The sequence below is a fragment of the Puntigrus tetrazona genome, chromosome 1 (genome assembly GCF_018831695.1).
Source record: "Puntigrus tetrazona isolate hp1 chromosome 1, ASM1883169v1, whole genome shotgun sequence".
NCBI classification, from domain to species: Eukaryota; Metazoa; Chordata; class Actinopteri; order Cypriniformes; family Cyprinidae; genus Puntigrus; species Puntigrus tetrazona.
The window spans coordinates 24,427,963-24,450,817 of record NC_056699.1 but is presented as its reverse complement, the minus strand read 5'-3'; the positions used below and the strand labels follow the sequence as shown (position 1 = coordinate 24,450,817).

Here is a 22,855-nt window from a genome sequence, read left to right as displayed (position 1 = left end):
GTGCCTCGTTTGACCTTTGCCTGAATCCAGGTGACTGTTGCTTATATGGACATATCTGAAATAAGGGTCTTCTGATGTAAATCAGTAGCAAATGTTTTATATTATTGATGAAATTGTCATTAATGAATAATGGACATATAGTATTAATGAAAATGAAGGTATTTAAATGTGTGTATATATATATATATATATATATATATATATATATATATATATATATATATATATATATACACACACACACACACACACACACACAAGATGTCCAAATCAAAAGACAAACGTGAAAGAACACATTAAATGCAAGTAAAGTGTCTATTTTAAGTTTTTAAATACATTTTTGGAAAATAACATTTGGTTGAAATAATGTTACATCGTAATTCAGTGTAGCACAATATCACTTAAAAATTCAAACAAGCTTATTCCGACTTGTACATATTAAAATACATTTAAATGCGTATGTTACTGACCGAGGGGTAAAAAAAAAAAGTTCAAATATTTAAAAATGTTTCTGAAATTAATTTTTTTTAGGTGCTTGACAAGACTCTTACACTGAATGATGTTTTAGTTGGTACATTTTGTAATTTAGGAAACATTTTATATATTTTTATTTTTTTAAATTATAAATTTATTTGTATTATTTTATGTGCGTGTGTCTGTGTGCTATATATTCATATAGAATATTTTGCCTTTTAAAAACACAAGGCTGTTTGAAAAAAGCCTTTGCGGAAGATTAGTCAGAGTAGAGTTGTGTTCCTCTGAAGGCACAACATTACAGCCAGCAGGAGTGAATGATGAGTGTATTTTTATATTCTCCTGTACGCTCTGGGCTGGGTAGCAATGAGGTTCGACTCTAAAATATCAATTTTATTGATCCCCAAGGGGAAATAGTAAAAATAAGCACATTTGACTCTAAACCTGCTGTTGAAACCTCTAGAGACACGGCTGTGTATTGTGCGTGAGGTGAAGTATATACTTGCAGCGGCAACTTTATTTGGTGCACTTACCTACTGTAGTCTTATTAACTCCATCTTTCGCCTCCAGCACAGCCCGGAAAACACTGCGCCAGGATGTCTTTTGCATCTTTTCCTTGAGGACCGCCAGTGTCCACGGAAGCTACTTTGTAACGTGATTGATAATGTGAAGGTCTGACACCACTCTACCCCCTAAATGCATCCACGCTTTCAAAAAATGGTTATTATAGAAATAGTTTACCATAAATAAAAAATGCATCCCTGACTCACACTCGTTTCTTTCCAAACCCATGTGATTTTCTTTTATTCGGGAAGCACAAAAGAGTCCACGCAGAATGTCCCGCCGCTTTTATGCGTTAAAGAAAAGATGCATCTTGAGGCAACATATTTGAATGTGAATGAGATGCAAATGAGGAGATTTTCAGCTAATAATGATTCAAATTTCAGTCGGTCTGTTCCATGAACAAACAGCTTCAGTCCCCATCACTCGCACTGAATGCCAAACTAAAGTTGAGCAAATTCTGCCAAACATCTTTTTTGTTCTTCAGAATAAAAAGCCATACAGGTTTGGATCGACATGAGAGGGAATAAATGACGACAGCATGTTATTTTCCTATTTAAGGTGCTAAATGTCTGCCAAGAACGTCCCATCATTATTTCACCATCTAGATCTAACATGATGCATCCATGAAATGAAGCTACTGTATATAAGCACATATACTACACTATTTGCCAGCCCAGTTATGCATTTTTTTATAGTTCCTCATCCTGTTTTCAACCTACAGAAGTGAAAGCAGCGCAATGCATTTGCAGAAGGCCCTTGCACGCTAATGTGGTTATATAAATCTTCCCGGACCTTTCTGCCAGGTTTGATTGGTTTAGACATTACGCGTTCTCACCCACAGAACACTGTCCACTGTTTATCATAACTTTCTATGGAGGTTTTTGAAAATGTAACTATTAAACCCTGTTTAAAGGGGTTTTTTCCCCCCACAGGGTTTCAGACTGCAATCTTTCCATTGATTGAATCAACATTCAAGATATTTGACTATTGGTCAGCATTGCTCAATAACGGAAAAGCAAAGCCGTTTTGAAAAAAAGATCAAACTGATTTTGAGCAAGCTGAGAATACATTTCTACAATAATTTGAATTTTGAATTTTAATAAATACTAGAATGTGAATTGCAACTTTCAAAAAATAATAGAAAATTTTCAAATAATTTTGCCAACAGCTATTGTAAAAAACCCTTTATTTTGTTAATTTGTTTGGTCCCAGAAGTTTTATTCACTTTCAAGTTCAAACTTTTCAGTGCTGACATGCATAATGCCTTTAAGGAACTCTTAACATAGTTTCGAAGAAAAGCAACGTATTCGCTTTATCACCATGTAAGAAGTTTAGAAATTTTCCCTTTAACAGAAGCGCATCCCGCTATATCTGCGGGGACGGGACGGTTAACAGCCCAGTGGACTTCATCTTGTTCATGCCACCATCCAAGACACAAACGCGAGGGAAATTTACCTTCACCAGGTGAGCTGCAAACTACAGGAGAAGAGAATAATTGGTCTTATTAATGCATTTGACGGTGCATTTGTGTTTTCTGCAAACATTGATAGGAATATCAAATAACTTTACCGTGGTGGCGTTCTTCATGATGCTGCTGAGGATCACAATGACACGAAATCTGTATCCGGTCAGGGTGCTGGTGGCGGGACACTGGAGCAACTCTCCCTCCGGCCCAAACGTGGAGCTGTACGGGATGTTAATGCTGCCTGGGATGTGACCTCGACTGAAGCTGGTCGCATTTATGGTCAAGGGCCAAAAACAGTAATATTGTAAAATACAGTTGCAATTTGAAAGCCGTTTTCTATTTTTACATGTCATTTATTTTCCGTGATTCAAAGCTGAAGTTTCAGCATCATTGCTCCAGTCTTCAGTGTCACATGAATCGTTCTGATATTCATTTTTTTTAATATGAAAACAGTTGTGCTGCTTAATATGTTTGTGGATTTCTTCAGGATTCTTTTATTGTTTCACATACTTGCTGAACAAAATATGGATTTCTTTTAAAACATCTTACTGACCCCAAACGTTTGAACAGTAGCGGAACTGTGTATATATGAAAAGCCATATTTTGTATTATCCATCGCAGTAGTAGTTAGCATGGCAAAGCTCACAGGGTTCAAATCTTCAGCATATTCTGTGTTAACAGGACAAAATATAAACCTAAGGGTAACAGAGCCTTAACAAAGGGTTCCTGAGATGGTCCTAAATAGCTTCCTCTTAAATCAATGCTAAAATCGTATCTTCTAATATCTCTATAAAGGGATCTGGACTCCTATTTGTGTACATTGATGTGATTTTATATCCTGTTTAGCTACTTTTGTGAAGCACTTGCGTGTATTAACTTGAGCTATGCAAATAAACTAATCTTTTGATATTTTAAAACTATTAAAAACTCTAAATTCAATTGAAAATCTCATACTTTCCCGAAAACAATTTCCTCTTTAAATTTTGCTACGGTTTTGCCTCATTAAAAGGTGGAGGTCATTTACGATCAGCTCTACTCCACGGTGAATTACGCGAGCACCCAGAGGTACTTTGGTGAACGCATGTTCTGGTAAGACATCTAAGCAGCGTTGCGATCTCTTGTAAGCTCTTGAGCTGGCCGTTTGTAATTGTGTCAGGTGAAGTTCACAGGATTTACAGAACAAACTCCACATAGATCCACCGGCTTTGTGGAAACCGTCCAACTCCATCCACTGCAGCACTACAGAAGAAAAGAGACAAGAGAACAAAGTGTGCAGGACAAGATAAAATAAAACGAGTCCCCTGGGACATCGACCGAATATGACCAAGACGTGTGCGCGCAAAGAGCAGCGTCTCAAAGACGAGCTCTGAATGAAACGCGGCAGGTGAGCGGAGTGAAAGATGAGATGAGAAAAGAGAAAGAGTGCATAGTGTAATTGAATAATAACTCTTCTTAACTGCCTTCCTCTATAGATAAAGTTACAATCTGTGGTATTTTGCGCTGCATCTTTCAACAAATATGATTGGGAGCTGAACTTTTCTGAAACATTTAACAAGACCTTTCTCCGTTTCTCAAGAGGATGAGAAAATGCTCACATTAATCTTTAGTTCATGCAGGCTTTATACAGGCATTAAAACAGAAAGGTCTTTGTCTAACATTCATATCAAATATTGATACGGTCATAAATGGTGCAGAATACAGAACGAGAGGACGATGAATATTCACATCCATATACCAGCCCTACAGCTTTTACATTATATTTACTAGGCGGCAGCTTAATTTCCCTGAAAGCCTTGTATACATGTATTATGGATGCTCTTATGCGCTCCCTTACATCTACTTAAAACAACAAATGAACCACTAAAGCTCTCCCACACATTCCCACACTGGACTCTCACTATTATAAACATACATCAATCTGTGCACAGGTTTGAGTTTTTAGTTTCAACTGATCTGACTTTTAAATCATTTACTTAATACTACAGCCAACTCCTGCATTATAGCTTGCAAACAACAAAGCACAACGATGGCAACTCTGCAAGTGCTTTTATAAAAAAGCCTCCTTTGTTCTTGGAGTCTTCGGTCTCACCGATGTGACCAGTTTCCGATGTTTCTAATGTTCTGAGGTCTAGTTGGAGCCCACACGAGTCATACAGAACGCAAACGATTACAAGTGATTTCTTGTTGCTTTCTATTTATCTAAGGATCCGGAAAAAACATATCAAGTAGTGAACTTACGTGAAGTTACGTTTCTTAACCAGAAATCTTGCATATCAGAATGACTTCTGACGGATCTTGTGACACTGAAGACAGGTGTAAATAAAAGAGTTAAATTATAATAATATTTCAAAGGGTTTATTTAAACTGTGTTTTCAATCAATGAATGCAGCCTTGGTGAGACTGAGGGACTAAAGAAAAGAAAATAGATTTTTTTTTTGGCTGTGTGAGAATTCTATTTGCAGTATCATTAAAACTGAAAGGATACTCTTCAAGGCTCCGGATGTCCACTGCTAAAATCTTAGGCTTCCCAGTCCTGGCTCTCTTGACAGGAGTTTTAAAGCAAGCCGGTCCGCTGAGCTCACACAGGTCAATGAGGTCTTCCACAGAGATGCGAGGAGACACTTCTGCTTTCAGCTCGCTCAGCTTGAGTGGCTCGCGGCTCTGAGGGTGCAAGAAATAAGTGGTAAAACAACAAATTTTGAGCAGGACTGAGCTGTATTTTAAAAAAAAGTGTAAGAGCAAGTGTTGAGTGGGTTGAAAGTAAGACAATTAAACATTAGCCAGTTAGTGTTAAGCAAAAAAAACACTTAAGAGTCATGGAGTACATTTAATGAAAACACACATATGTTCAATCCCTGCATCCTGCACCCTGATGATATATCGGTATTCCTCAAGGATCTCTACTTGGTCCTATACCATTCTCCATTTATACCAGATCGCTTGAGTCTCTCATCCGAATGCATGGCTTTTCTATTTCACTACCATGTCGACAAAAATCAGGGCTCCTTTTCATGCCTCTATCTGTTTTCACCTCTGTGATCTCATATCTCTCTGACATCTCAACCTGAATGAATAATCAACACCTCGAGCTCAACCTGTCAAGACTGAGCTGCTCTTAAGATGGCTTCTGACTCTCAAGCACAGCAGTTACCTTGAGGTGAATAAAAGCCCTAGATAACAGCATAGATGACCAGCCTGCATTCAGTGAACACATCACAGCAATCACACAGTCTTATGGCATTATGACGCACAACTCCAGAAGAAGAAGAAAAAAAAAAACCTCTTCCTTGACCTCAACTTCTCGTTAAAACTTTTTTCCAGGATAGAGGAAGCTGGGACTATTCACCAGACCCTAAACCACAGGTAGATACAAACTGTGTTAAATGATGTTTTGATGTCAGTCCGATGATCTTTTCCTTAAAAGTTCTACAAGATTAGTGTTTTTTTACCTGGATGTGCCACGTGACCCCTCAAGGGTATCTAAAAAACTGCTGCTTAATATAATCGTTAGAAAATCTTGTCAGAACTCCTCACTCTTCTTTTCTGAAGTATACATAGAGTGCACAAACTTGCCTGAATCGAAAACCACTTCCATTGCAGCCGATGTCCTGGGCCCCTGCTATCTTAAACTCATTATCTAACCATTTTTCCAAAATCCAGTCTGGGCAATTAGCTTCATCTAGCCTCTACATGTAAGGAGCCCACCTGTCTGGAAATTTCTCCATCTGTGCCACATCCCAACTATTAACAGAGCAGCAAATGGTCCAGTTGAACTCAAAATGAAAACCACTCATTCTCACATAAATATCATTTCTCCCACTCGACTGAAAAGCAATACAGCAATATCCTAGCTCTAATTGGCACTTCAGGTTCAGGCACATTAGATCTTTATCAGAAAGGACCGATTTAATAGGCACAGTATGCGTGGATAACAATCACTGTTCCTGTTCATCCTCTCTACACCTCAACACTGGCCAAATTACCAAGCAAATCATCTACAGTAACCACCGACAGCCAGTGAATTATAAAGAGGGGTGGGCAGTATGGCCAGTCTAATATGTGTAACGTGTAAATTTACAAAAAAAAAAAAAAAAAAGGTTTTGTTTCTAAGTAGAAAGAGCTACCCATCTCTTACTGCATTCTGGAGCTCAAACACAAGATCAAACTGAGGTTGTGGGTTTGATTGCCACTGTTAAAAATAATGTTCTTTATTGGCTCAAGTACTGTATGGTACCAAAAAGAACTTTAAAAGTCTTTCCACTGCACAAAATCTTTCCATTGCACAAAAGATTCTTTATAAAGGAAAAAAAAAGCTTCTTTAGATGACCAAAAAATTGTATTGCCCAGTGAACATTTGTCGGGACTTGAAATGTCTGTGAAAAATTACATAATGCCACACTTGACAATCAAAACTTCACAGGATCAGACAAATTTATAAGCATGCAAGTTCAGAGAAACGAATCTTGAATTAATCTATCGCAGTGTGAACGGTATAGCAAACTCTCTACAGATTTAAACAACTTTAATATTATTTCCATATTCATGACTGGCATTTAAATTTAAAAAGAGACCCAATCATAGCGTAGTGCTACTTTAGCTTAATATTCATATTTATATTGTCCTTTGCCAGATTGCAATTACTATCAAGTATTTTCACTGTTAGCTTGTATAAGCAATGCCGCAGAGCAATACAGTATATATAAAGCAAACTGATAAATCCAAATGTTTAGAGACATCTTATGACTGTAAAAAGCACCAACAGTGATGGAAAACTGTCTATAAATTGCAACAAGTGTGTACTACTACGAAGAAGACTCCCCACAAAACAACCATTGAACTGTGCAATTGCTTAGGGACATCTTATGATTGTAAGCCACGTGGAATAAACGGTAAAAACCCTAATAACTATGTGCATTATCGCTGAATTCCTCACTTCTCAGAGCAGGACTCTGAAACAAAGGGCAACGGCACAGGAAAGGGCAGCTAGGTGGGGGGATATCTCGTAAATGTCAATGTTCAGTAGCCCATGAAATCAGTCCAATCAGTCACGGAGTACCAGCCTCCCACAGAGTGCAGCCAATTACCTATGAGGTCACCTTAGCAATGGAGGTAAGTTTGAGGAACGGAGGGCGGCTGATGTCCAATGGATTCTGGTATTAAAGTGCATTAGATCCGCATGGCCCATGGCATTCTCATCATTGCCTAAAGGAGGCCCTTGTGCCCTGGTTCAGATGCTCTAAATGCAGGCAAGAGTCTTGACCTTTTATTATCAGTGGTGACATTTCAATAGGCCATAAACTTGCCCGTTTGGATGCTCTGTGGTTTCAGAGAACGGCAAGAGATTCGAAAGCCACTGAGCTGGTCTGATCGGTTCGAAGCGGTAAATGTCTCGTCTCAAAGCTTAAAGGAGCTGGCTTTAAAAATGGAGAAATAACCAAATCCATGCAAACATTCCAGTGGGTATTTACGGTCTGAAAAGGATTACCAGTGCAAATCTGAAAACAAGCTTTTGTTTGAAAGGCTTAACATCTACATGACAGGAGCTGTCAAAAGATATATGCTGTCTTCTATCAAAATTGATGAAAGATGGAGATCTGGCATAAATTCAGTCGTCTGACGATGCCCTGTGGTGCGTGAGAGGCATTTAACCATCCAACATCTGGCTGCGCTGGAACAGGTGATACGTTTAGGCTGCTGCACATCAGAGAGTCTGGAAAGTCTGGAACCGGAATAATAATATAGATCTAAGACTGAGACAGACTGGTGCGCTTACTTCACTTCTCCTGACCAATCAGAGCCTAGCGTCACATGCCACCTCAAAGCTGGAATATATCACTAAAAAAAGAAAACCATGAATTTCGTTGCATGCGAAATAATTACGTTGCCCAGATACACTGCCATTATATTTGGGTCGATATTATTAGATCACGCCTAACAATGTGCGTAGAGTATTTTCAAAATGTTCAGTACCCACAAATATGAATATATTATAATGATAATCCTATCCTTCCTAAAAGATAAAAGCAGCCGTATATTTCCATGTACAGTAAATGGATAAAATTAAGTTAAGTTTAATAAATAAATATTTTGTATTTAAAACATTTATTATTTTGTATTTAAATGTATATAGAAATATAAGTGACGAGCAGTGTATTGTTTTTTCTACCTATTAGAATATAAAAACATTTTTTATTAAATTCAAATATATTTGAATACATATAATCTCTCTTCATTAAAAATATTCCAAACCAGTTTCACAAAAAATTGTGCCATAAAACTAGTAAATAAAAAACAAACAACACGGAGATGATAATGTTCTTTCCTCACAAACAAACGTCCAGAATTATTTGTTTTTATTAAAATGCATTTTTTCTGTAGAATAAACATCTAATATCAATAACAACACAGTGGGAGTTTTGGTGGTTTGTTGCAATTTTTTTTTTCTGTCGCTGTTTTTTTTTTTTTTTTTGTAATTTCTACAGAGCTGGAAGATTATATACTTCATTACAGTTGTCAGGCTCCTATCCAACACACGAAACACCATGACATGAAACAACCAGAAATTAATGGACAGCATTAATGCCACATGTCATGTAACCGATATACCAATACACACAACAAAAATGAACAGCAAAACTAATTGAAAAGGGTCCACTACAATACTATTTGAGACTAAAGCACAAGTCCACTCGCTTCAAGGTTTTTGGTTGTGACAATGACCTCAGTTCCCAGAGAAGTCATTTGCACTTTGTCGTTCCAAACATCGATCATTAACCGGCTGACACATAGGCCATGTACACAGCCCAAAAGGAATGTTTTTAAGAGGATTACCCACAGTTCTTCGGCTCTTTGTGTTAGAGTGGCGTGTTATTGAGAACCTTGTTATTGAGTTATTGAGTAAACTAGCTTATTCACTTAACGGGCCATAAATAGCCTTTAAAAGCATCTAGTAAAGCCCAACTAATGGAGGTGGATTCTCCAGAAAATGGACTGACATTACTGTGTGTTTAACGACAGAGACTTTAATCAACAATTGCTAGAACAGTCTGAAAGAGTGGAAGAACTTGACCTCAGAAAGGAGGAGAGCTCAAACGGCATCAGGGATCCTTTGTAAATCTATATGGATCTTAAATAATAACATTAAATATTTGGTGCAACAGTTATCAAGAGTAGCTGATAATATGCAAACACACTATTGTTAAAAAGCCTGGGGCCAGTAATATGTTTTAAAAAAATTAAAGATTTGTTCGAAATAACGCCTCACGATACAAATGCCAACTTATAACTCATGTATATTATTGTGTAACTACGTTACGGAACAGCCTGTAATTACAGTTTGCAATTACGTAAATGTTACTTAAATACAGTCTTGATACACTTTACTTTAAATAGCTCATCCCTGTGTAATATTCTGTCATTTTAATGTAATTAGAAAGGTATTACCTGTATTTAAGCTGTGTACTAATAAGTTAAATCGAACTAAGGTGCAACTGGATAAGGTGTACAGTATAGATACACATAAAGTACACTTAAGTACAAACTTGATACACTTTAAGTAGCTTTTGTCTGTGTAATTGAATTACATTGAATAAAGTCTGCAACACATACAAGACAATATTTTGGTTATATAAGTAGCTGTGTAACATACTCGGTAACATACTTAGTTACAACGGCTACTACTAAGTACTTACTAGATATTTACTCTGTATTATGGACACCTTAAAATTAAGTGTTACCCAGCTTCTGTTTTGGATGCAATTCATTATTGCAGTGTTACTTTTGTTACTGTATATTTGCTCAAATAAATGCAGCCTTTCCGAGCCTCTGTAAAAATAAAAAATACTTACAATCTCAGTACTTCTAAATTGCACAGACCCGTTATGATAGCACAACTGACGAATGAGAACGCAATTTCAAACCTATTAACGGCGGTTGAAATGCACAGCAGAAATGATCATTTCTCTAGCTTTACATCAACATATCAGTCCAGTTCAGATAATAGATTCCAATTTTGCAAATTACAGACATTTATGTTTAAATGAAACGTTAAGACAAGTGCAGAGAATGGCTAAGCCAATTTATATTACTAAATTGAAATTTTCATCTCGCACCGAATGGGAAACGTGAATTCAATCACAGAAATCTGTCGCTATTTTACATAACGCATTTCAGTGTGTTACGCATCCCTATCAGGTATGACCGTTTGATTATACTTTATTGCAGTCGCAATAAAAAGGCACGTTGTGGTTATTACCGTTCATCATGACAGTAATTTCAGAGCGCGACCATCTACAACTACTTAGCGTTCCTCAAAAACGCATTCAGCCATGTACACATGATGTTTCTCTGAAGCAGCTCAAGGCACTGGTATCATCATCTCTATCACACACACACACACACGCGCGCAGCACGCACGGCTGATGACAGAAGGTTTGGCTGCAAGTTCCGACTTGTTGGAGTCAGGCTTTAGTGACGGCGCCTGTCAGATGGCCGACAAAAAGAGAGAGAGCAGAAAGCTTGTTCAGCAGACACATCATGCTCTAATGACCAGGAGATGACAATCAACAGCAGGCCTAACCGCACCATTTACCTCCCGGAGCACAGCTAGACAAAAAAACAAGCCATTCTGCACAGAGAAAAATGCATGACAAAGGATGAATAAATAGTACAACGAATGGAAAAGAAATAAGGACTCAAACGGTCTTATATGACACAAAAGAAAGGGTTTAAAACTACGTACTAAAGACTATTTAGTCGCTTGTTTTAAATGCATAGCTAGGACAATACTAAGAGATTCTGGACAGACATCCTAGTTTCTAAGCTGCTGTGTAAAATTTTGCAAATCTTAAAAGGGAAAAGAAATCAGATTCGTCTTGATCTTTTAGCATATAAGTGGTCTTTGTGCGGTTTTCATAGCTTAAAACGCCCTCCTTATTATAAACCAAACACTTATCTAATCAAGCTTCAAAAACAGCTCGTCTTGGATCTGAGGTGCAAAGTGATGTGAATACTAAAAACAATAATAATAATCTGTCATGACCATTAAAATATCTCAAAAAAGAAAATTTCCCTAAAATCTCCTGATTTAGATGAGAAAGCAATACAGAGGACTTATATTTTAAAGTTGATGATGGACTTATTTTTTATAAACATGCAGCTTTTTGCTTCACAAGATGTTAACAGATTGACTCTAAAGGTGTGGATTACTACTGTGATGTTTTTATTAGCTGTTTGGACTCTCAATCTGACGGCACCCATTCACAGCAGAGGATCCTTCCAAATCTTGTTCTGATGAAGAAACGAACTCATCTATAACTTAAGATTGGCTGTCGATGACTACATTTCCAGCTCATTTTTATTTGGGTTATCTATGCCTTTAAGATACAGCGCACTTGAGACCCTTTCTACCCAGTTGTGTACCCTCTACACTTTGTGGTTAATTGCTTATGCAAAAATGCATTCGGCAGGATGATTAAATGTAAATGTTTATGTGAGTGCGTGGGCATGCGAAACCACGAGCGTTTCTCAGCCTTTCACAGATACGGATGCGGCTAGATATCGCTGAAGCAGTGCATTTCCAGAGATCACGCTGTGTTCAGTCAGAGAATAGAAAGAGATTAGGTCAACAGATGAGTGTTTGTGAAGCTCTGCACTGCCTTGGGCCCATCACTGATGAATCTCAAACTGAGAGCCAAACGCAAAGAAGGTAAAAGGTTAGATAGATGCTCTCAGTGTGTGGCTTGAAATACATCTCACATCCTCATGATACATAACAGTGCTACGAAATGCATTTTCTAAATAAAGACGCACACTGTTCTTCAGAAGTGTTAATATCAGTTATTTAATGATTACAAGTCATCCTGTAAAATAAATAAATAAGTTAATATAGCAATGCTTCTGAAGTAAGCGTTTTAATTATCTGGCTGGATTATTATGGTTATTAAGTGTTGGCAATCTGATTATTATCAACTGCTCATTATTATCCTGGTTGTGCAGAAGCACCAATTAAATGTTAAGTATGTGAAGGCCCAGTGCTTAATCTTTACTATTAATATTTCTCCATTATGTATGAAATAGGCAAAACGTGAAACAAAGTACAAAAATAATAATTGAAATTATATTAACTGCATTAAAATTTTTAACTACATATTACTAAAAATATTATTAAATTAAGGTTAATAATAATTAATATTAAATATTCTTAATAAATTGAACATACATATATATATATATATATATATATATATATATATATATATATATATATATATATATATATATATATATATATATATATATATACATATATATATATATATACACACACACACACACACACACACACATTATAGAGAGAGATATTTTTCAATGATAGTGCTTACATAGTAGCCATATGTGTTTAAAAGTAGCTTATGATAAGAATATGAAAAGTCTTCGCATTACCTTTGGTCTTTAGTATATGTCATCCAGGAGATTTTCATAACATGACAGGAAGAATAACGAGCACAATCAGAAGGTTAGGTCACCGGAAAGGTTGGGTGAGAGCAGAGGATGGAATATTTATGGGTAAAGGCTGAACTCTCACATGCATTATGACATACTTTGACAAATTAATGGCGGCATTCGAGCCAATTGAGGTCAACTGATGCCTGTAGCCTACATGCGAGTTTTCAGCAGAAAGAAACTGCAGACAGCCAGAGCAAATGCAGCTGATATTCCTGCATTAAAATGTTGGAAACGATAAAGAAACTGAGCTGAAATCTGAACTATGACCTTCAAATTTTCGTCTTATTCAACACCTGAAGGATGCATTCATTCCTTTCTATGACCTATTCTAGTCTGTACACAGTCTACCCAGTCTGTACTCATTTACTCATCATAGAGATTATCAGCAGAACACTTCCAATGTATGGACATATTTTTAAAAATATCTTCTTTTGTGTTTTATATAAAAATGTAATTGCACAGGTTTGTAACGCCAGTGGGAGATGAGAAAATAATAACTGAATTTTCATTACTGGGTGAACTGCAATGTAGGTCAGTTTTTCCCAGATATCAATAAAAGACAACAATAAAAATTGAGAAAATTGCACTATTTTGCAATATATCCCATAGTTTCATGTTATTTAGACCTATTGGAAATAAAACCTCTCATTTTTGATTATTTAAGGTCTTCCAGTTTCCCCTCGCTCTGGAGTGTTGTTTACTAGCAGCGAGCTAAATCGTCTCATTAGGAAATGAACATTAGGCAGCTGAAATCATCAGTGGCTAAATTCACCACTCTTTTGACCGCGAACCTTCATGGATCATTTGATTAGCAGTGGGTAATTGGCTCCATCCTTCATACTCTCTGACATCAGCTCTCGCAGCTGCAATCTTTAAAAGTCCAAAAGGGCAAAAGGAACTCAGCAAGATGTCCAAGGCGATTACTGTAATAAAGGTCACGCTGTTGTTTAGGGTTTTTACCTTTACATCTTCGATAGCAACTACTCTCCAGACAGTAATATGAGAGAGAAGAAGCTTTCTCCTTAACTCTTACGAGGAAGTTATTTGTTGGTCCTTCTCAGCTACAAGCTTCAGTCACGTTAAATAATTTTCCGAAGCGTATCCCAATGCTATAAGCCAGCCTTCTTCCTGAGATGAAGGTTACGAGCACCTCTGCTTATGAAGGTCAATTCGGGACACTTACCAGGTCCGTTTTGGTTAGGTCTTGATATTCTGAAGTGTAATAGGAAGGCGTTTTCCCGAAGCTGTTGCTGTCACTGGCAGGTTTGTTTGGCTGGGCATGCTGACGATAAGTGGCACTTTTAGGAGTCCAGCAGAAGAGGTTGATGGATTCCCGGACACAGCGCTCAATGTCGATCTCTGAAAGCAAAACAGAGAAGAGAGAAACGTTACTACACAAACCACCAGTCACACGTTTGGGGTTGGTTGGTTAAATTAAAAAAATGCATTTGAAAGAAGTCTCTTATGCTTTTATTTGATTAAAATACATTTAATACAATTTAAAATAACCGTTTCCTCCTTTAATACGTTTTAAAATGTAATTTATTCCTGCAATGCAATGTTGAATTTTCCATTACAACAGTCTTCAGTGTCACACGATCCCTAAGAAATCTTTCTAATATGCTGATTTGACACTTAAGAAACATTAACTATTATCAATGTAAAAAAATTGCGCTGCTTGAAACTAAATGCATCTGTAATGAAACTAAGCATAAATTGTGCTTTAAGACGGTGACAGTTATTTCATTATGACAAGCAAGTCTTAAGCTATTGAATCTAGTACTTGCAGTTACGGAAAAATGTTAATATCTTAAGAGAGCTAAGAACAGCTACTTTATGCTCATTTGGCAAAGCCGCAAGAGAATCACAGTCTTCTGTCTAATTAACCTTGGATGACCTTGGAAAGCCTCTCCAGAGAGTTGCCCTCCAGCCGATCCAAAGTCTCTGACTCCCTGCCAATGCATCATTCAGTCACAAACAAACTCGGTGAAGACACCGACACTTCATTCTCGCTCTCCCAGCCACAGATGAAGAGAAGAAGAGGAGATTCAGCAGCTTCCTTCAAATGAAAAGCCAGTTCTCTTGAGCCATGAGCCTTAAACCGGAGATTAAAGTAACAGGGATTCACATGGATATAAACAAATCAGGAATCCTTTCCTCGCTATCTCACTCACTTTCTATCCTGTTAGTGAAAAAAAGAGTCTCCCTAATGAAGTGCTTTAGCATGCTTGGCCTACTATTTAAATCAAGCCGAGTGTGACAGTTTCATTTTATTTAAGAGGATATGATCTGAATACTGGATTATAAACACTGGACTTTCAGAGAGGCTGTGATTACTGTCCTCTGAAGTAATAAAGGCAATACAGAGAAAGAGAAGCTCTGTTAAAAAAAACAAAAAACAAGTGTGCTACTTAGAAAGCATTTAACGGCATTATAGCAAATGTGAAAGCTTTTGATTTTGTTTACATAAATTTATATATATATATGTGTGTGTGTGCTCTATATATTTATTGTGTGTGTGTGTGTGTACATATAAAGAGCACACACACACACACACACACACACAAAAACAAATCAGGAATAATATTATAATCAAAGTTGAAAACATGGTTTGTGGAAGCCATGATACATATTTTTTGGATGAAGATGAAGTTTAAAATAATATAAAAAACTGCCCTTTATTTATCATTACTGTTGAATATCAGTGTTCATGTTCAGTCTGACTTAAAATTTGCATACAAATAAAAAAAACTCAATGCAAAAACATGATGTGATTGTTACAACTAGAAATGCTTTGTTTGAGTGTGCTTTGTTTCAGAATTGCTATTCGTGTGGCACTCAGATATTGTGTCTGTGATGTGTTTAAAATCCACCGCCTATGAGCCTCTTTTCCAGTTAAGATGGCAAGCGAGGCTTTAGAACAGAGAGAGGAGGAGGAGAATGAATGCAAACAGCATGAGAGATGAGGCACCAATCAGTCAGTGCATTAGAGACTGTGACAGACGATCCACCTCTCCTCCAACCATCACCTCCCCGTCCCGCCTTCCACTGACCCAAATCTACAGGCAGAGATGAAGAACGACAGAGGGATCCGAAGGTTCGAGACACGCACACATCATAATTACAGAGCCTCGTCACCTCTGCCATAACTCTAATATAACATCCTCCTAATCGAACCGAACAGGGCAGGCACCGGGGGTCCTTGACATCCCACATGTGTGTCCCACATTCAATCCACACCGCTCTCGAGTCCCAGCCCCACGCAGTGGCACGGGGGGGGAATGAGTAAAGACATTCAGTCACATTGCATGGATGTTGCACGAAACCCCAGCACCTTCCGGCACAGAATTCCCAGTGTAGCCAAGACAAATATCATGTAATCGAAAGACAGATTTGGCTATGCATTCCACATCCCGTCTTTGTACACACAGCTTTCATCACAGTATTAGCTGCAGACGGTATTCAGACTTTCAGATGGCATGAAAAATACATGCATGAAGGATTCTTCTAGATTTAGTGAACTAAATGACACACTACTAAAGTCATCTGATACGGTTGGAGGAGTGAAATCAGCCCTATATGGGTATGAAATATACGTTATTATTATGCTTGTAATCATAATAATTGTAGCAACTATGATATTTATTATTAAAATTTAAGGAGACCATTTTCTATTTAAATATATTTTAAAATGTAATCTATTCTTGTAAGCAAAAACTGAATTTTCAGCATCGCTACCCTATGACACTTCAAGCTCAATTTATTGTTATTATCAATGCTGAAAACCGTTGTGCTGCTTAATATTTTTGTGGAAAATTATTTTTTAAATAGATTATCTAAACAGTCACTTTTGATCAACTTAATGCATCCTTACAAAACAATATAAATGGCAAAGAGAGAGAAAACTACAATGTATAATAAAATATATATTCCGAATATGATATTTCATTGATAAAAGAATGCACTGCTCGAAATTCTGTGAACCCTTTAGATTTTTCCTGTATAAACATGACCCAAAACGTCATCAGATTTTCACATTTGTATTGAAAGCAGGCAAACTCGATCAAACAAATAAGGCAGCGCTTCATATCTGTGTGTTGCAAAAGCATGTGAATCTTCGCTTTCAGTATCTTGTATGACCCCTTTTTGTAGGAACAACTGCATCTATACATTCCTCGTGACTGATCAGTCCTGGACAACATTCAGTAGGTATTTAAGCCCATTTCTCAGCACAGAACCACTTCAGCTCTGATGTTAGCAGGAGTTTCCTCTTATGAACCGCTTGCTTCAGCTCCTTCCACAACATTTCAAATGGATTAAGCTCTCCTTGGCCGTTCTGAAACAACTTGTTTGCCCGGGGTCCTTGTCTTGCTGCATGGCCCACTTTCTCTTGAGACTTAGTTCTGGGACAGATGTCCTGACATTTTCTTTCGGAATTTGCTGGTATAGCTCAAAATTCATTGTTCCATCAATAACAGCGAGCCGTCCTGGCCCAGATGCAGGCCCAAACTATCGTATTACCACCACCACCACGTTTCACAGATGGGACACGTTTCTTTCTATTTTGGTCTCATCCGTCCATTTAACATTTCGCCAACAGCCCTCTGTCTTGTCCACATCTGCCACGCACGCCATGGTTGTTCAGTGTGCTCCCGATAATAAACTCACGAACATTAACATCAGCCAACGCGAGAAAGGCTTCTAGTTGCTTTCACAACCTTGAAGACCATCACAGGCCTGGCTTTTGGAGTTATCTTAGTTGGTGGTCCACTACTGGGGAAGTTAACAGTGATCTTGGACTTCTTCCATTTGTACACAGTCGGTTTGACTGCGGGTTCGTGGAGTCTAAACTCTTTAGTGTTGGCTTTGTAACCTGATGAGCAATGTCGAGAAGAGCGCCTTTTGTTCGTGCCATGATTCACTTCCGCACACATGATCATACTTGGATAGATCCCAGTTCTTTAAAACAGGATAACACCTGATAGTCATTCCACTGAATGAAAGAACAGATGGACTCTAATTTCACCTTCAAATTAACTGCTTATCCTAGAGATTCACATTTTTTGATACTCCTAGATATCCATTTTCATGATCACTTTCCTCAATTTCCTGTTATTGTATGATTCACTGACGAAAGCTTGTTGCTGAAACGTTTGATTACAAACATACATTATTTTTCCTGTCATCATTATAACAGCCACACTCCTTTATAGATAACAACACCAGTAAGGACCTTTAAAAATCAGCCGAGCGGCCTACACCGAACGTCACCCAGAGCTTCATCGCTTCTCTTGACAGAACGGATTAATGTTAGCATGTCTATTCAGGATCTACAAAATAATGACAAAGCGCAAAGAGAGTGAACCTGGGCCATTTAACACCTATCGGCTCATGAATACATTTCATCACTGCCACCGTTTTACAGCCCACAGTTTCCTAAAGACATGAGAAGGGAAGAAAAAAATGCCCTTGATAGAGGTGATAGTTAGCTAATACCTCTTTATGAGGGAATAAAAAAAAGACAGCGGAGGAAAATTCACCTCCACGACTTTTCTCTAATAAAATATAACTTTTGCGCGAACGGAAAGGATGTCTGCATTTGCGGCCAAAACAAAAAGCTGAGAGATACACAAACCCTATGGTTTAATTAGTAACCTGAGAGACAGCATAAAAATACAAAAAATGGTAACATGTCATTAACAAGTTGAGACGTTTGTGTACAGGAGGCAGGGATTGCAAGGAACTGATTCACCGACTCTATATTTAGTGCTAACAGTGTGTAAAGTAAACACATTCATGTAGCAACAAGTGGGTCAAACAAACACGTTAGGACAGAGGAATGTGATGACGGCGCTTAAACATCTCAATAGAAAAATGCCTTATTGAATGCTGTGGGCATAAATAAATAATGCACTTTAAAGAGTACGATGTAAAATGAGATTCTGGGAAGCAATATAGCTACAACTAAGCTGCTTCTACATGGCAAGTACCTTTATTACAACAGTGTTGCTTACACTTGGGATCATAGGGAGCCCCTTGAGGGACATGGCGCAGGAAAAAAACGTTTTTGAAAACTCTCGCAAAAAACTTTAGCGATTCCCAGAGAAACTTTGCCTTCTCTAGCATAGATATTTGCGTTCTCTCGCAAAAACCTGTTGTGCTCTCTCTGGACACGCGTTCTTGTGAGAGGCGTCTGCGTGAGTCTTCGCGCTTTTGTTGGCATCCATACAGACAATCTTTTTTTTCGCCTAATATCCTTTTCGGGTGTCTTTGACTGATGTCAAATCCGTGCCTTGATCTAAGTACTGACCTTATTTCTTTATACTGCAGTCCAAGTTCAAAATAAAACTCTATAAACCACTCCATTATGAATGTACAGAGCTGTCTGAACCACTGGAAGTAAACAAGGAGTGTTTATCTGAGCTCAACTGGTTATTATAGAGAATGCAAAAAATTTGCAATGGAATGCAAATAACTTTGCGAGAGAACGCAAATGTAAAAAAAATTAAAATTATATATATATATATATATATATATATATATATATATATATATATATATATATATATATATATATATATTATTTATTTATATATATATATATTTTTTTTCCTCCTACCCCCAAATTTATGACTTATGAACAAATCATTCTTTGCAATGACATATTTGTTAAATGTTGGCTGGATGTCTGGAAAAATGTAACATCTCAATGGATGAACAAGTGCTGCTGATTACTATTTGTGAGCAGGTTTTGTGGTTTAACTTAGAAAGACCACATTTTATTAATAAAGTAATGTTTTGCTTTAACTGTTAACTTGAAGCCTGTTAATACAGTAGATTTAGAGTTTAATCATTTTGCATAAAAACTCTCATTAGCATGCATATTACTAGAATATCAGGCATTTATTAGTACTAATTAAGCACATATTAATACCCTATTCTACATAAACTTATTCTACATCCCTAATCTTACCCAATACCTAAACTTAACAACTACCTTACCGACTATTAATAAGCAGCAAATTAAGAATTTATTGAGGGAAAAGTCATAGTTAATAGTGAAGTGTTACCTGCTCTAAAGTGTTACCAAAAGCTCCTCTATAACACGTGAAATGCACGAGTCTGAAAGGCTGCAGCAAACCAAGAAGAAGCCGGTAAGCAGCGAGGATACATATTTTACCTATAAAAGGAGTTCTCTCCTCAACTCTAGCTTCAAAAAAAAAAACAAAACAGAAAAATGAAATCCCTAAATCTCAGCAGCATCGACCTGCACCCCATTTGGAAACGCCAGTCTCCTTCCAATGGCTTTTAAATGTTTAATGCCACTCGCTCCTCTGCGACGAGGAAATGGCCATTTAAAACGAGCGATTTGGAGACAAACGAAGTGAAACAATCTCAAGATGCGAGATAACGGCCCACATCGTGGACGCCCGCCAGCGAGATCCAGTTGCACGCGGGGTAAAACGAGGCATTCGAGGCATGCATTAGAGAACCCGACAGCATGTGGTGGAAGAAACGACAAGCGTGACCTTCTCAAACAGAAGTGCGTGCATGTTCATCCGCGTTCGCCGGGAAACACCGCCCCACGCGGTGCTAATTACACCGCTGTCACAATTACAGACAGAAAAGAGAACAGACGACAATCCCTCGAGACCTCCGTTCAACCTACAAAAAAAAAAAAAAAAAGTAAGCCCCCTCCTCGGCTTCAAAAGCGAAACTTTCAAAGCCGTTTAATTCTCGGAGAGCTCGTGTGTTCGTGGGTTTTTGCAGCGTAATGTTACTGTGAGCTGACAAAAGTTTCGCTTTGAAACGAATCCCCCGTTTTGTGAATACAGACGCTTTGCATATGCCCCAAAAACCCCAGGCAACATTTACAGACTTCCCCGAGAGAAATAATGTGACGTGTTTGTAAATAATTCTCACAAAGCCTTCCTCTGAAGTTCAAAATCCCACCTAGACAACTAGCTGAGCCTTGCAGAAGTTCTGCGGCTGTACCGTGACACAGTCGTCGTAGATTAGCGCATGCCGCGCTATTTTGTGATTTTTATAGCTATGACATTAATACCCCCCAAAAACATCAAAGAACACTATGGTGCTAGCATGTTAAATCCCAAAAAACAAAGGTTATGCCAGGACACGTCCCACACCGTTGCTATTTCCGTGGTAGCATGCTTAACAGTTGTGCTAAAAGCAAGGTATTTAACAGCTAGGGAAGATAACACACGGATCAATGATGATAACCTTTTCTTCTATGATGTTACATTAAAAATGCAATTAATACAGACTGCAATTATTGGAAAACACCTGATTCTGATTTAAAATTCATTTTGATATTTTTAACGAGGTGGTGTGAGACTCTACGGATGGTAATAAAGTTTTTTGAGTTGCCTACTTCATTGCGTTCAATTAATGCAACTTTTTCTCCTTGCAATATATATATATATATATATATATATATATATATATATATATATATATATATATATATATATATATATATATATATATATATATATATATATATATATATATATATATATATATATATTCATTAGTACTGCTCAAACATTTTAAATAGTTTTTAAATTAGATTTGCAAACAAATTCCCCTTCTCATATTTTTGTATATCCTTATTTGACTACAGAAAGAACAGGCAGAATCAAAAATCATCTGCATGTTAAACAAATAAATAAATAAGCGAGACAGCGTTAGCCTGAGGAGGTAATAAAATGTCATTGCAACAAAAATAAAACAAATATTACAAAATGCGAGATCAAACAGTATGTACAGCACTCTTTTTCAAAGTCGAAAATATCCGACAGCACAGATTTACGATGGATGATGGATGTCTGAGCTGATTTAGTCCATTTATAATGGATTATTTATATAAAAAAAACATACCCAGACAGCTTATTCCTAATAATCCAGTCAGCTACATGCAGGCTGGGTGTTAGACTACTCCTACAGGCCAGTAGATTTACATGATATAACACTGAGAAACAGCTTTTGACACAGTTGGACGACTCAGAAACAGCACTACTAGTTAATCTGGCTTGAGAAACTGATCATAGCGTATCCCTCGCATTCTCTGCTTCCATCAAGTTTCAGCGATATCTGACCCTCATGTAAACCCTCTGAAGCTATTTCCAGACTTGTCAGTGACAGATGCTTATTAGCCACTTGTAGTCAGATCCTCTTTTTGTCAAAATGTGATTTGTGCTTTGCTTCCAGCTGGATATTTGTCTCCTGACAGGACGGAGTAATGGCGTGTCTCACGGGCTTCTGTTGAACATCCCTGCCACAGCTTTCTATGTGATTGCTGGTGGAATGGTTTTTATGATGTTAAAAGATGATTTCTTTACAATTCTGCATTTCTTTTGCTATTTTTGGGGCGTCATCCCCTGGCACCTGACAGACACCACAAAATCAGGCATCCTGCTAAATCATACTTGTCTTTGTGACAGTTATAATCTATGGAAACACCAAAAAAAAAAAGCATTTGAATGGACTGTCTGTTACAAGTCGCTTTTGCTGTACGTTACAGCTTTAAAAAGGTGCAATAAGTAGTGTCTATGTTTCATATTCATCTCCCTAAAACACTAATGTAACAACATGGTCAGATCCTGACCTGAGATCAGACCCTGAGGTTTTTCAGTTCTTTAGCTTGGATGAATGCAAAAATAAGGTGGCCATGTGATCACGACATGTTTGCCAGAATTAGTAGATTTAAATGTGTATTTCAGAAAAAAATTATTTGTATGTCACTGATATGACTGTTATTGTTTTATATGCTAAAACAGTATTTATTCATATTTTTATTTTTATTTTCATTTTAGTTTAAGTTTT

The 22,855-nt window shown here is 37.4% G+C and overlaps 1 protein-coding gene across 1 annotated transcript in view; it reads right to left on the bottom strand.

The window, feature by feature from the left end:
* Nucleotides 1–2,207: 2,207 nt before the first annotated feature.
* Nucleotides 2,208–22,855, bottom strand: part of tbck (TBC1 domain containing kinase) — a 39,092-nt gene continuing 18,444 nt past the window's right edge. The window contains exons 23-26 of the mRNA XM_043240163.1: nt 14,193–14,368; nt 4,989–5,164; nt 2,608–2,767; nt 2,208–2,514 (exon numbers count right to left, since the gene is read on the bottom strand). Of these exons, the coding sequence (XP_043096098.1) occupies nt 2,404–2,514; nt 2,608–2,767; nt 4,989–5,164; nt 14,193–14,368 (623 nt within the window). The 3' untranslated portion in view covers nt 2,208–2,403. The remainder of the gene's footprint in view (nt 2,515–2,607; nt 2,768–4,988; nt 5,165–14,192; nt 14,369–22,855) is intronic.